The sequence below is a fragment of the Periophthalmus magnuspinnatus genome, chromosome 24 (assembly GCF_009829125.3).
Source record: "Periophthalmus magnuspinnatus isolate fPerMag1 chromosome 24, fPerMag1.2.pri, whole genome shotgun sequence".
Taxonomy (NCBI): domain Eukaryota; kingdom Metazoa; phylum Chordata; class Actinopteri; order Gobiiformes; family Gobiidae; genus Periophthalmus; species Periophthalmus magnuspinnatus.
Window position 1 is genome coordinate 23,121,286 of NC_047149.1, and position 12,302 is coordinate 23,133,587.

General features: G+C 38.9%; 1 protein-coding gene across 1 annotated transcript in view; it reads right to left on the reverse strand.

The window, feature by feature from the left end:
* Window positions 1-1,778: 1,778 nt before the first annotated feature.
* mmut (methylmalonyl CoA mutase) overlaps window positions 1,779-12,302 on the reverse strand; it is a 45,887-nt gene continuing 35,363 nt past the window's right edge. The window contains exons 11-13 of the mRNA XM_033990948.2: window positions 11,463-11,610; window positions 8,436-8,603; window positions 1,779-3,598 (exon numbers count right to left, since the gene is read on the reverse strand). Of these exons, the coding sequence (XP_033846839.1) occupies window positions 3,470-3,598; window positions 8,436-8,603; window positions 11,463-11,610 (445 nt within the window). The 3' untranslated portion in view covers window positions 1,779-3,469. The remainder of the gene's footprint in view (window positions 3,599-8,435; window positions 8,604-11,462; window positions 11,611-12,302) is intronic.

Here is a 12,302-nt window from a genome sequence, read left to right on the forward strand (position 1 = left end):
GAGGAAAGTTTTTGCTGTGCACTTTCAAAAGTCTCCGATCAAGTTAACTCCTTTAGATCATTTATTTTCTGAACATTTTTGAGTGGAAACACAAACTTGTCAGCTTCGGTTTTGCGTCTGCGAATGATCCAAACTGCACGATTTTCACGTTTTATTTCTAAGCCGTTGTAGAAACTGTAAACGCTGCAGTAAATAGGAGTATATGTTTATTTAAAGCTCCTATATAACAAACTTTTCCTCATCAAAAACACACCTGGAGTTGTGTTTTGCCTCATTCACACTAATCCTTAAGCTGTTTTCTCTTCTCCACCTTGCGACGTCATCAAGTGGTGATACAGGAAGTGCTCCACTGTGTTTTTAAACTCCGTTCACCTTCTGCAGAATCATTTGAACATTTTCAGTCAGAATTGCCAAACTTTGAAGCTACAGCTATAGTTCTTTTAGCCTTGTCGAAACTTCTTTGGAGTTTATAATATTTTCTGATGCACGAGAAGCACAGAAAGTCTCAATCTCATCTGAACAAATGGTCAAAGTTAATGTCGTTCTAGTGTACTGTCGATTTACGATGGAGTATAAGGGTAAAATAGGTTAAATAAAATAAATTATGCGGGCGCTACGAGAATAAAGTCGTAGCATTTCGACTTTATTCTTGTAAATTTATGTCAAAATGCTACGACTTTATTCTCGTAGCGCCCGTATCATTTATTTTATTTAGCCTATTTGGCCCTTATACTCCGTCGTATAAACTAAAGCAGTTCAACTGAGGCTAAAAACAGCAGTTAAACTTTAAAACTACCACTTAATGACATCACAAGTTGCAACAGAGCATTTTGAACTTCAGATTAATAACGCAGCCTTACTGAAACATGTGTGAATGAAACAAAACACAACTCTAGGTATGTTTTTGATGAGATAACAGCATTATAACACGGCTAAAAGTTTCACAAGAGTCATTTTTGTGTAATATGGCTTGAAACAACACTTAAACTGTTCATTACACAATTTTCTGATCTGTTATAATGTTGTTTCCTTGTCAAAAAACAGACCTGGAGTTGTGTTTTTGTGTTTCATTCACACATGTTTTAACACACAAACCCTGCATATTTAGGCTGAGTTCTTCTCTCCAACTGAAAACACTCTGTTCCACCTTGTGATGTCATCATGTGGCGATACAGGAAGTGCTCCACTGTGTTTTTAAACTCCACACACCTTCACTAAAATCATTTCAGCTCTGGATTTTCTCATCTCTACTGAAGAAAAGGCAGCTGTTAATTTGAAAACTACCACTTCATGACATCACAAGGTGGAACGGAGCATTTTGAATTGGAAGATATAGACAGACTAACACACCGGGGTCACTCAAACACGTGTAAATGAAACAAAACACAACTCCAGGTGTGTTTTTGATGAGGTAACAGCTTTATAACGTGACTCAAAGCTCACAAGAGTCAATTTTGTGCAATATAGGACCTTTTAAAAAATCAGCACATCTTTAGTCCATCACTGGAGAATCGATGTACCAATATACAGTTTGTGAAGAGAGCCACGGGGAGAGCCTTTGGGACCTGAATACTTGAAGATTGAAACAGTGCGTTGTTGTGTTCATTTATAACTAGCGGAACATTAAATCCATCTCTGAGTGTGTATGCAGAAGGCAAACAAAACTGTATTGTGGGGTGTGGGTCACGCACCTCTTCTCTTCTCTGTAACCTTTTGTTTTGTCGTTGAAAGGTTTCACTGTGTAGCACCAGGCAACACATAGTCACAGGAACGGTAAGAAGCGTTAAATTTATTTTATTGTTTTATTTTATTATAATCACCGAAAAACTACACAGCAGATCTCAAAGAAAAGGCGACTTCAATCTGCAGTTCCAAAATGTATAACGTGCCAATCTCAAAATCAAGTTGTTTTTTTTTTTGCAAAAGCTCGAACTATAAACTTAATTTTACTTACAAATTATCATAAAAAAGAAAAAAAAATGATCAGAGTTTGAAACCTTGCTGCGGCAGTGAGTTTAAAATGTTTTTCTGAAGTGTTTGAGTTTCTGAGACATGTAGCTGAATCGTAAGTTTTCGATACGTTTTTAGGCTAAAAACAATCACATCATAGACATCAGGTACAACGTAACTCCTTCCTGTTTCAATTTAATGCCAGATTATTTGGAAAGTTACAGTTTCGCAGACATTCAGTAAGAGCTTTGTCAAACTGGGCCAGTACTTTACAAAAAAAGGTAACACTTTATTTTAGGGCTATATATTAATCGCTAACTAAGTGCTATGTTAGTCGTTATTCAGGTATTAGGCAAGTACGTCATTGGCAGAGCGGTCAGATCCACTGATCCACAGGTTACCAGTGCGATTCCAGCTCCCACAGATGAATGCTGTTGTTGTGTCCTTGGGCAAGACACTAAACCCACCTCATCCCCAGTGTCTGTGTGCACTGGTGTTTGAACGTGTGTATGAATGTGTGAGTGGTTTCTTGATGTAAAGTGCTTTGACTGACACTAAAGGTGGAAAATTGCTATTTAAAACTGATTATTGAATATTACAATAATATTTTAAATTCAGTCCATATAATAAATAAATATGTTCATATATGGTCCAAAATATTAATCAGTGCTCTACAGACACTAACAAATCTAACTACATATGCGTTTTCACATTAGCGCAGTCACCAGATCAAACTAGAGTGGAAAGAAACACGGAACTAAACCAAGACTAAACCAAGACTAAACCAGGAGTAATCCAGGAGTAAACCGGGACTAAACCAGGGCTAAACCAGGGCTAAATCGGGAGTAAACCAGGACTAAACCAGGACTAAACCAAGATTAAACCAAGATTAAACCAGGACTAAACCAGGACTAAACCAGGAGTAAACCAAGATTAAACCAAGACTAAACCAGGACTAAACCAGAACTAAACCAGGAGAAAACCAGGATTAAGCAGGACTAAAGCAGAACTAAAGCAGGAGTAAAGCAGGACTAAACCAGGACTAAACCAAGATTAAACCAAGACTAAACCAGGACTAAACCAAGACTAAACCAGGACTAAACCAGGGCTAAACCAGGACTAAACCAGGACTAAACTAAGATTAAACGAGGACTAAACAAAGACTAAACGAGGACTAAACCAGGAGTAAACCAGGAATAAACCAAGACTAAACCAGCACTGAACCAGGACTACAACAGCACCAGATCAAATCTACATTAGGACTTTAACCGTGCCCAAGCCAAGTCCAAACAAGGACCAGTGTGAACGCACCATCAGCCTGCAGAATACCACTAATTAGCCATTAAAATGCAGCCCCTAAAGCAAAGTGTCACCGAAATAGAAAAGCGCAATTGAGAATAATTACATACATCCTATTATAATAAGTTGTGTTTGTTTATCACAGAGTCTATTTCCGTACAGTGAAGCGTATCTTGACAGATCTGAAGCCTCCGTCTCACAGCATGAAGCGCCCTTGTGTTCACATGGCTTGTCTGATCGTCTCAAGACTCTTCTCGATGTTGTCTAACACCTCGACAGCCGCCTGCGGGATCCTCGTGCCGGGACCGAAGATGGCACATACTCCACTCTCATACAGGAACTCATAGTCCTACAAACGAAACACAGCAACATCATAATATACATAAATATACAATAGACAGATTTTCATGTTTAGTGCCAAACTGTGGAGAAGCAATAACATCATGTATCTCTAACATTTTGTCTTTTACAGGTGATTCTATTGCTAAAAATAGCCTGAAAACAAAATGCATCACACTCTTATCACTCCAAGTATCCGTGGAGACATTTCCGGTCCAGCCTATACGGAGACTAAGCAGCGGAGTAGGGCCCCGAGGCCACCAGAGGGCCCCCAAGAGCACAGACATTTATACTGACAATAATGATTAGAATGGTGTTTTACAGACTAAAAGACTGAAAGTTAGTAAAGTTAAGTTCATCTAAAGTAGGAGACAGTGCATGAAGAGCCCCAGAGAGATTGTTTTGGGGAAAGAGCGACTTTTCAGAGAGGATTTGAAATATGCCCCCACTTTACACCACTGGACATGCAGAGTAAACTGTGAAGCAGACAGGAGCGGCACAAAGACAGCAAGTGAGTGTTTATTACTTTAGCTGTTTTTGGTTGTGGCTGATCCTTTTGTGAACTATGAGATGATGTGAGTGTCGCTAAAGAAGGTCACTGCTCCTGTGTCAGATTAACAGTGTTGATTAGGGCAGTAACAGGGAAGCACCAATACCACGGTTTGCAAAACGTGTACTTCATTTTGAGCAAATAACCGCCAGCACCACTTAGAAACGTTAGCATGATACTATTGTAAACACAAGCACTGCGCAGATATTCTTTGTGAACTATAAAAAAACCTTTAAGAGTCCGAAATACTTGTATATTTCATGTGACAGTCGCATGAGCTTAATGTGCAGAACAGCGAAATCTCCTCAAATTTTTTATGCAAATTTATGTCTCGTAACTCAACTCTGCATCCAAAGCCTGACAATAAACATGAAAATAATGTTTGCAGACCCTCCACTATAAAAGTTACACGGTACACCTTTAATATTGTGTTTAAATATTGTTTTTTTTTAATCCCTATAGATACATTTGTGCATTCAGACCTCAGTGTCAGGTTTACATGCAATACACAATATCTGGGTCATAATTTTAAAGGTTTATTTATGTACTGTTTGAATAAAGTATAGATTTAGTATTATTTAGAGGTAATTATGAATCCACGACAGATTCAACTTTGATCCAGGTTTTTGTGTATTTACACCAAACTGGACCAATAATTACACCGTTTTTGTCCAACATATGAGCAACAATTATAATCAGGATAAAACACGGGGCAAGAGACAGAGTCAAATTAATTATACTGCTGCAGTTTCAGTGTAAAATACATATACAAATACCACATATACAAATACAAATATGTATCAGGGGAGGTTGAGCTGGGAGACATGCCGCATATTGTTAATTAAATCCGACACAAAAGAAACAAATGAACCTTACAGCTTGTATTTAAAGGCACAGGGACCTCTAATTACCACAAGCTGAACAGTCTATATGCTGTATACAGACGTGAAAATTGTATTCAACAGTTATATGCAACGCAAACTTATCTTAACTACACGGGAGTTTCATCAATAGCACTGTTGAATTCTGGGAAAATGATAAGGGCAAATAGCGTGGATAGCAATTACTCATGTGTGCACAATCACGTCAACACGGCTGTTCTTTCCAGTGATCAAACAGAGCAAGACATACAGATAATTACAGTGTTTAGGTTGAATAGCGCAGCAGACACGGTACACAGCAGTTATACGTTTACCTGAAGCAAAATGTTTTCTCGGTGTAGCAATTTAGAGCTTATTTTATAAAACGTTACAATTACGGAGATAATTGGCTGTGTTCCCGAGAAACGGTAAATAGATTTAGCATTGATCTGGTGGGATGGTTCGTTGTGGTCATTCTTGCGTAAAGTTGGATCCATATCTGTTTGTTTTTAGTGTTTTTGTCCAGTTAATTATATGTTTTTTTTTTAGACGATAGAATGTTATTTTCAACACACAATATTAACAGTTTCTTTAAAGAGATCATTTTACGGTATTTTCTGGTCTTATGTTATGACCATGTTGTTTCGTTGTTTAAAAATATACCTGGAGTTTTGTTTTCTTATTTTGCTTCTCTCAAAAAAGAAAACACTGTTCCACCTTGTAATGTCATCATGTGGTAATAAAGGAAGTGCTCTACTCTGTTTTGGATGATTTTTCAGCCCTGGAATTGCCAATCTCTACTAAACAAAAGGTTAAAGGTAGCTGTTGACTTGAACGCTACCACGTCATGACATCACAAGGCAGAACAGAGCGTTTTGAGCTTTTGGAGATGTACAGACTGATATTAAAGTGTTGCAGTGGCTTGCAAAAGTATTCATCCCCCTGGAACTTTTTCAGATTTTGTCAAGTAACAACAACAATTTGCGTTTTATGTGAATAAGTAACAGAAAATGGTACATATAAGTGTGAGGCAGAAAGAAAATAATACATCATTTCCAGATTTAAAAACAAATCAGAACTGAAAAGTGCAGCGTCCAAAAGTATTCAGCCCCCCCTAAGTCAATACTTTGTGGAACCGCCTTTTGCTGCAATTACAGCTGCAAGTCTTTTGCGGTATGTCTCCACCAGTTTTACACACCTACAGACTGACATTTTTGCCCATTCTTCCTGGCTAAACAGTCCAAGCTCTGTCAGATTTGATGGAGACCGTTTGTGAACTGTAGTTTTCAGATTTTGCCACAGATTCTCAGTTGGATTTAGGGCCAGACTTTGACACATGAGTATGTTTCAGGTTCCAGGGGGATGAATACTTTTGCTTATGTTTTTGAGGAGGTAACAACATTTTAACATGACTTAAAGCTCACAAGAGTCAATTCTGTGGAATATAGGACCTTTAATGTGATTAGATTTTCTCACACTAGTTCTATTCAAGGAAGCTCCAAGTGTTTTTGAGTAATATAAATATCTGCAATGAAATAAATGTAAGTAAGTATGTGCGATTCCCCTGAGTTGGAAATCTGACTCTGGGCTTTCTACAATCCACAGTCATCACCTAAAACAGGTTTTCTAAGTCTAAGATGACGTCCCACAATGAAGACGAGTTTGTGACGATGGAGTTTGTGATGAACACGTTTTTTTATGTTGAAATGATGAACAAACAAGAGTCAAACTTCCTGTCATTTACCAAAAGGACACCGTCTGTCAGTGCTACAAATGATGATGTAATAAAAGATGTTCAGGAGATAAACATCAGCCTTCAGTTTCTCCAGGGGCAAACTAACAAACTGAGGGAAATGCAGAAGAAAAACGCTTCATTTGAATCTCAGATGGGGCTTCTCTGTGCAGTAACCCTGACGTCTCTGACACTGTCACTCAACGAGAGTCGACCAAACAATGTTAGAATTGATGGACTGGCTCAGGACAATGTCTCTGAATCAAAATGATGGATTCAAATTGTATTCAAAATCATTGAAACTGAAAATCAAGGCCCATTGTGGTAAAATCCCTGCTTAACAACGTCAATCTGTTGCATAGAAAATAAACAAAGCCTTATATTAACATCTGAACACAAAGAAACACCTGCACAATACATGAATACACAGCTCTCGTAAAGGTTTATGGTTAAAAAAAGGGCTTTGGAGGAGTTTGTAGTACTTTTTAAATGACATAATTAGGGGAAAATAATCAAAATCGGCCCTACATACAGGCCCAAAACTATAGGCAGAGCTTGTTGGCGATCGTTTGCTCTGGATTCTAAACAATCGGTATCAACAACAGCCACGAAAAAACCCAGGAGACTTTATTAAGAAGTTCACTGAGAGAAAGCCGAGGGTTTACAGCGCTGTCGACAAAGCAAATGAGGATACTTTGAGAATTGGAATCTAAAATATAACAAATATTTAGTTATGTAACTGTTTTCCTTGCTACAAAACTCCACTTGTTTGTTCTTCACCGGAAATTGTTTAAGATTGCACAGTCTTAGTCTTCTGTTTTTCATCAATTTGTCTGTTGTGGTCTTGCAAAACAAACCATACAGTCTTTATAGAGAAAACAAACGTATAAGATTGTACAGTGTAACTAAATGAGGCTGTACCTGATTTTTACAGCCTTAAAAACATGAAAAAATGAACTAACTAACAGTTTGCAGTGGTCCAAAGTTATTCCTCACTTACCTTATGCATTCTGAGCATCCTGATTACTCACTGTGATAGTAAAGATGTTAGATGTTTGTTAAAAAGTAAGACATTTTGCTGCTCATCCAAGCCTCTTCTTCAGTTCTGGTCAGATTACTGCTGGACACTGCCTTATATCTGTCTGAAGGAGGAGCTAACGACACCGAAACTAACACACCTGTTCGTTCACAGTTTGTTTGTTGTCTACGTCTATTGAGCTACACCAGGAGTCATGTTTTGCATAATCGTTCAGGCCCTTAATGGGAGCCCTCACACTGATTAGCATACTGGCTAGCTATTGATTTTCCTTGTTTAGATTTAGGTCTGAGGATGGAGTTATAAGTGGGGAGAGAAACAATCGATGCGAGGAGTTTATAAGCTCTTTTGACAACTTTCAGAGACTAAAGCGGAGTTTTGCCGTTACGGTCAAGCTAACAACAACATGCCAACGCACTTTTCCAAATTATCAGACAGTAAAACACTTTCTAATTAGATACAAAAAGCACACAACTGACTTATTATGACCACAAGAGCTACTTCTATAATATATCTGTACTGGGGTAAGACAAATTTGGCTCAAATACACGGATAAAATCTTGTGTTTTTCATGTTTTAAAGACAGTAAAAACCCCGTTCGACACTTTTAACCTTGATATTCCTAGACTCACTACTGAGATTATTGCATACCCATAATGCTTTACATACCTGAGGTGGGATGACGCCTCCGCAGATGACCAGGATGTCAGGCCGGTTGAGTTTACGCAGTTCTTTGACGAGTTCAGGAACCAGAGTTTTGTGTCCAGCTGCGAGAGTGCTCACCCCCACACAGTGAACGTCAGCATCCACCGCCTGCTGAGCCACCTCCACCGGGGTCTGTAAGAGCCACCACACAATCAACTACAAGGAAAACAATCTCTATGAGCAGTACACATGATTCTTGGGTTAAAGTTAAAGTTAAGGGTGTGGTACTTTATTGTCACCATAGAGAAATCTGTCTTCTGCATTTGACCTACCCTTCTGGAGCAACCTGTCATGAGCAGTGGGTAATATTTTTAATTATTTAAAGTTGGAGTATCTGATTTATGAACATAAACTGTGTAAAGAAGTGAGTGTGATGTCGCCCATAGCGTTCGGCTCCAGTCAAATGAAGCTCATCGAGGCTAGTGGTTATAGCGGCAAGTTTGGAGCAGAGTTCCATATTGGGAATTCCGACCCAGAGTATCATAGCAACCAAAGAGCCAATCCAGAGTGAAGCTATCGAAGGGAACGCCCCTTCTCATCTGCACAAGCTGATTTAGCAGGGGGCGGATGCTTAGCAACGCTGTCAATCAAACCTGTTGCTAACACTTGCGGGAGCGATCTTGGGGAAAGAAGGCTGGAAGGCACCTGATTTATCTGTTATTAATGTTCATATTTTGATTTACGGACAAAATAGTGAACTTAAAACACCAGGATCACATAAAGTGGATTAATACGAACATTTTAAGACCAAAATGACAAGTCTGACAACAGCATGTACGGAGAGAGGGGTAACAGTTTTGTAGTAGTATTTATTTTATTCGTATTATAACATTTCTATCATGACCTAAAGGGTTTTTTTAGGTTGAAGTAAAAATTACTTATAATGCCTAACCCATTTTAATAATAACACACAGGAATTCCAAGGAAAGCAGCATCAGTTCGACAACAAATGACTCAATATGTAAACAAAATTAAAAATACAAACCGTGGTAGTTCACATAAATCATTCCTGAGTCCTGTATTTTTCAAAAAGTAATGTTTTATACTTCTTTTGAAATGTTTCTATTGTGTAGGAGCTTTTTAATTTATCATCACACCCTGCTCCTCGTTCTGGCTCTGCTCGCTTCGTCTCCGTCCCTGCACTCCACAACCCCGGACCCTGGCTCGCACTTTGCTCCCTGCTCCTGTACTGCCCGCACCGTCGTCTCCTTCCCACTCCACCTTCCGCCCCGGGACCCTGGCCTGCACCTCGCCCACCGCTCATCACCACATCTACCTTCATTATTGTTTATTGTAAATAAACACTGTACACCTTTCCCCGAGTCCTGCATCTCTTGGTCCAATCCGCCTGCAGTACGACAGTATGCTATAGTACTCAATAATGCATTATATTATTTTTGTTTAGGCCACGGACACAAAACTCTGCCAGTAAACCAGTTTTCAAACATAGACGTGCTGCAATGAAGAAATAGCATTGAAAAAGTCCCAGATGTGCAAAAACGTGTTGGTTTTCGAAATATAAGCCAATATATATCATTCCTGTTCATTTCTACACTACTACTTATTACTGTGGAGTATATTATTCATTCAGGTCACTGTGCAGCATGAGTCTTTAGGCTTTAAGTATGGAGGGCACAGACAGTATGACTTCTCTGCTGCTCTGTACAGAATTTTCAAAGAGTTAGCATGATAAAAGAATCTGTATTCAAACTGCATTTAAATGTGGCTTTGATTCAGACCTTGAAAAGCCACATTGAATTTATATGGAGCAGAATACATACAGACAAATCCAGTGGTATTAACATATTATGGTAAACAAACTTGAAGAGATTGATTAAAATAAAATCAAAACTGCTCCTGTATAGATGAGATATTCTTATCCCATCCATATCGACTGCTCTCGTGTCCTTGGGCAAGACAATTCGACAATCCTCCCTCCCCCATTCCCAAAGCGGAATTAAAAGGCGAGATCACTTTTCTCATGGCTGTATAGAACCATGATGGAAAACGAATTGTCTGGGATAGTTACAAGCAGCTGACTCAACATAGTTATGGATACATCTGTCTGTACGTTGGTCGGTCCGTTAGCCTGACCGACCAACGGACCGACCAACTTGTCCGTTAGCCTGTCCTTTAGTCTCTCCATGTGTCTGTCCATTGGTCTGTCCATGTGTCTGTCCATAGTTCTCTCCATAGTTCTCTCCATTAGTCTGTCCATTAGTCTGTCCATTAGTCTGTCCTTTAGTCTGTCCTTTAGTCTGTCCTTTAGTCTGTCCTTTAGTCTGTCCTTTAGTCTGTCCTTTAGTCTGTCCATTAGTCTGTCCATTAGTCTGTCCATTAGTCTCTCCATTGGTCTCTCCATTGGTCTCTCCATTGGTCTCTCCATTAGTCTCTCCATTAGTTCTCTCCGTTGGTCTGTCCATTAGTCTCTCATTAGTCTCTCCATAGTTCTCTCCATAGTTCTCTCCATAGTTCTCTCCATTAGTCTGTCCATTGGTCTCTCCATTAGTCTGTCCATTGGTCTCTCCATTAGTCTCTCCATAGTTCTCTCCATAGTTCTCTCCATAGTTCTCTCCATAGTTCTCTCCATAGTTCTCTCCATAGTTCTCTCCATTGGTCTGTCCATTAGTCTCTCCATTAGTCTCTCCATAGTTCTCTCCATAGTTCTCTCCATAGTTCTCTCCATAGTTCTCTCCATAGTTCTCTCCATAGTTCTCTCCATAGTTCTCTCCATTGGTCTGTCCGTTGGTCTGTCCGTTGGTCTGTCAATTGGTCTATTTCTTAAATAAAATAAAATGTACAGGTAAAACCATTCAGTCCAATTTCCTTTCACTAATTGCTGCTTTTACAATATAAATAAAAGGGCGTCTTCCTAAGCTAAAATAACAAAACAAAAAAATCAGCTACTGGCCCTTGAGAAATATAGAAATAGCACATAAACTGACCAAGTATTTTTACATACTTTAGCATTTTTATTTTGGATTTTCTAACCTGAAACAGAGGTCCAATGTCCACATCGAAGCCCAGGTCTGCAAACCCTGTAGCGATGACTTTGGCCCCTCTGTCGTGTCCATCCTGTCCCATTTTAGCCACAAGGAGTCTAGGGTTACGACCTTCAAGCTTCTTAAATTCTGCAACTCTGCAACAAGAAAACATATAATAAGAAAAATACTTGCCACTTTCAAATATATCTTAAATATAACTTAATCTTTAGTATCAATATAGCACAGATAAATGAACAGGTGTTTTATTCCAATAGGTTCAGTTAGCAGGAGCGGCCCCAGGGAAAGAAGGCGCCTGATTTGTCTGTTATTAATGTTCATATCTTGATTTACGGACACAATAGCTAAATAAAAATACCAGGATCATGTAGAGCGGATTAATAAGAACATTTTAAGACCAAAATGATGAGTCTGACAGCAGCAGTTACAGAGAGAGAACACAGTTTTCTAATGTAATTGGAACCAGAGTTGATGGAGCTGGAAGTGCGCCCATGTTCATTTCCTATTTGGAATGCGGTGGCTAGCAGGTTAGCGATGTCCATTTATATATACAGTCTACAGTTCAGGCTTAGAAACTACATAATTATGGGATTAGGGTTAGTAGTTAGACTTTTGATTAAAGCCGCTGTACCTGATTTTTACCGTCTTCAAAACGCAAAAAACTCAACTATCTTATTTTAAAGTTTTTAGAGGTCCAAAGTTATTCCTGACTTATCCAGTGCTTTCCGAGCATCCTAATTATTCACCACAATGAGTTTTTAAGCGCTATTCCTCAACTTTCACAGGTCAGAGCGAAGTTTTGCTGTCACGGCAAAGCTATCAGCAATTA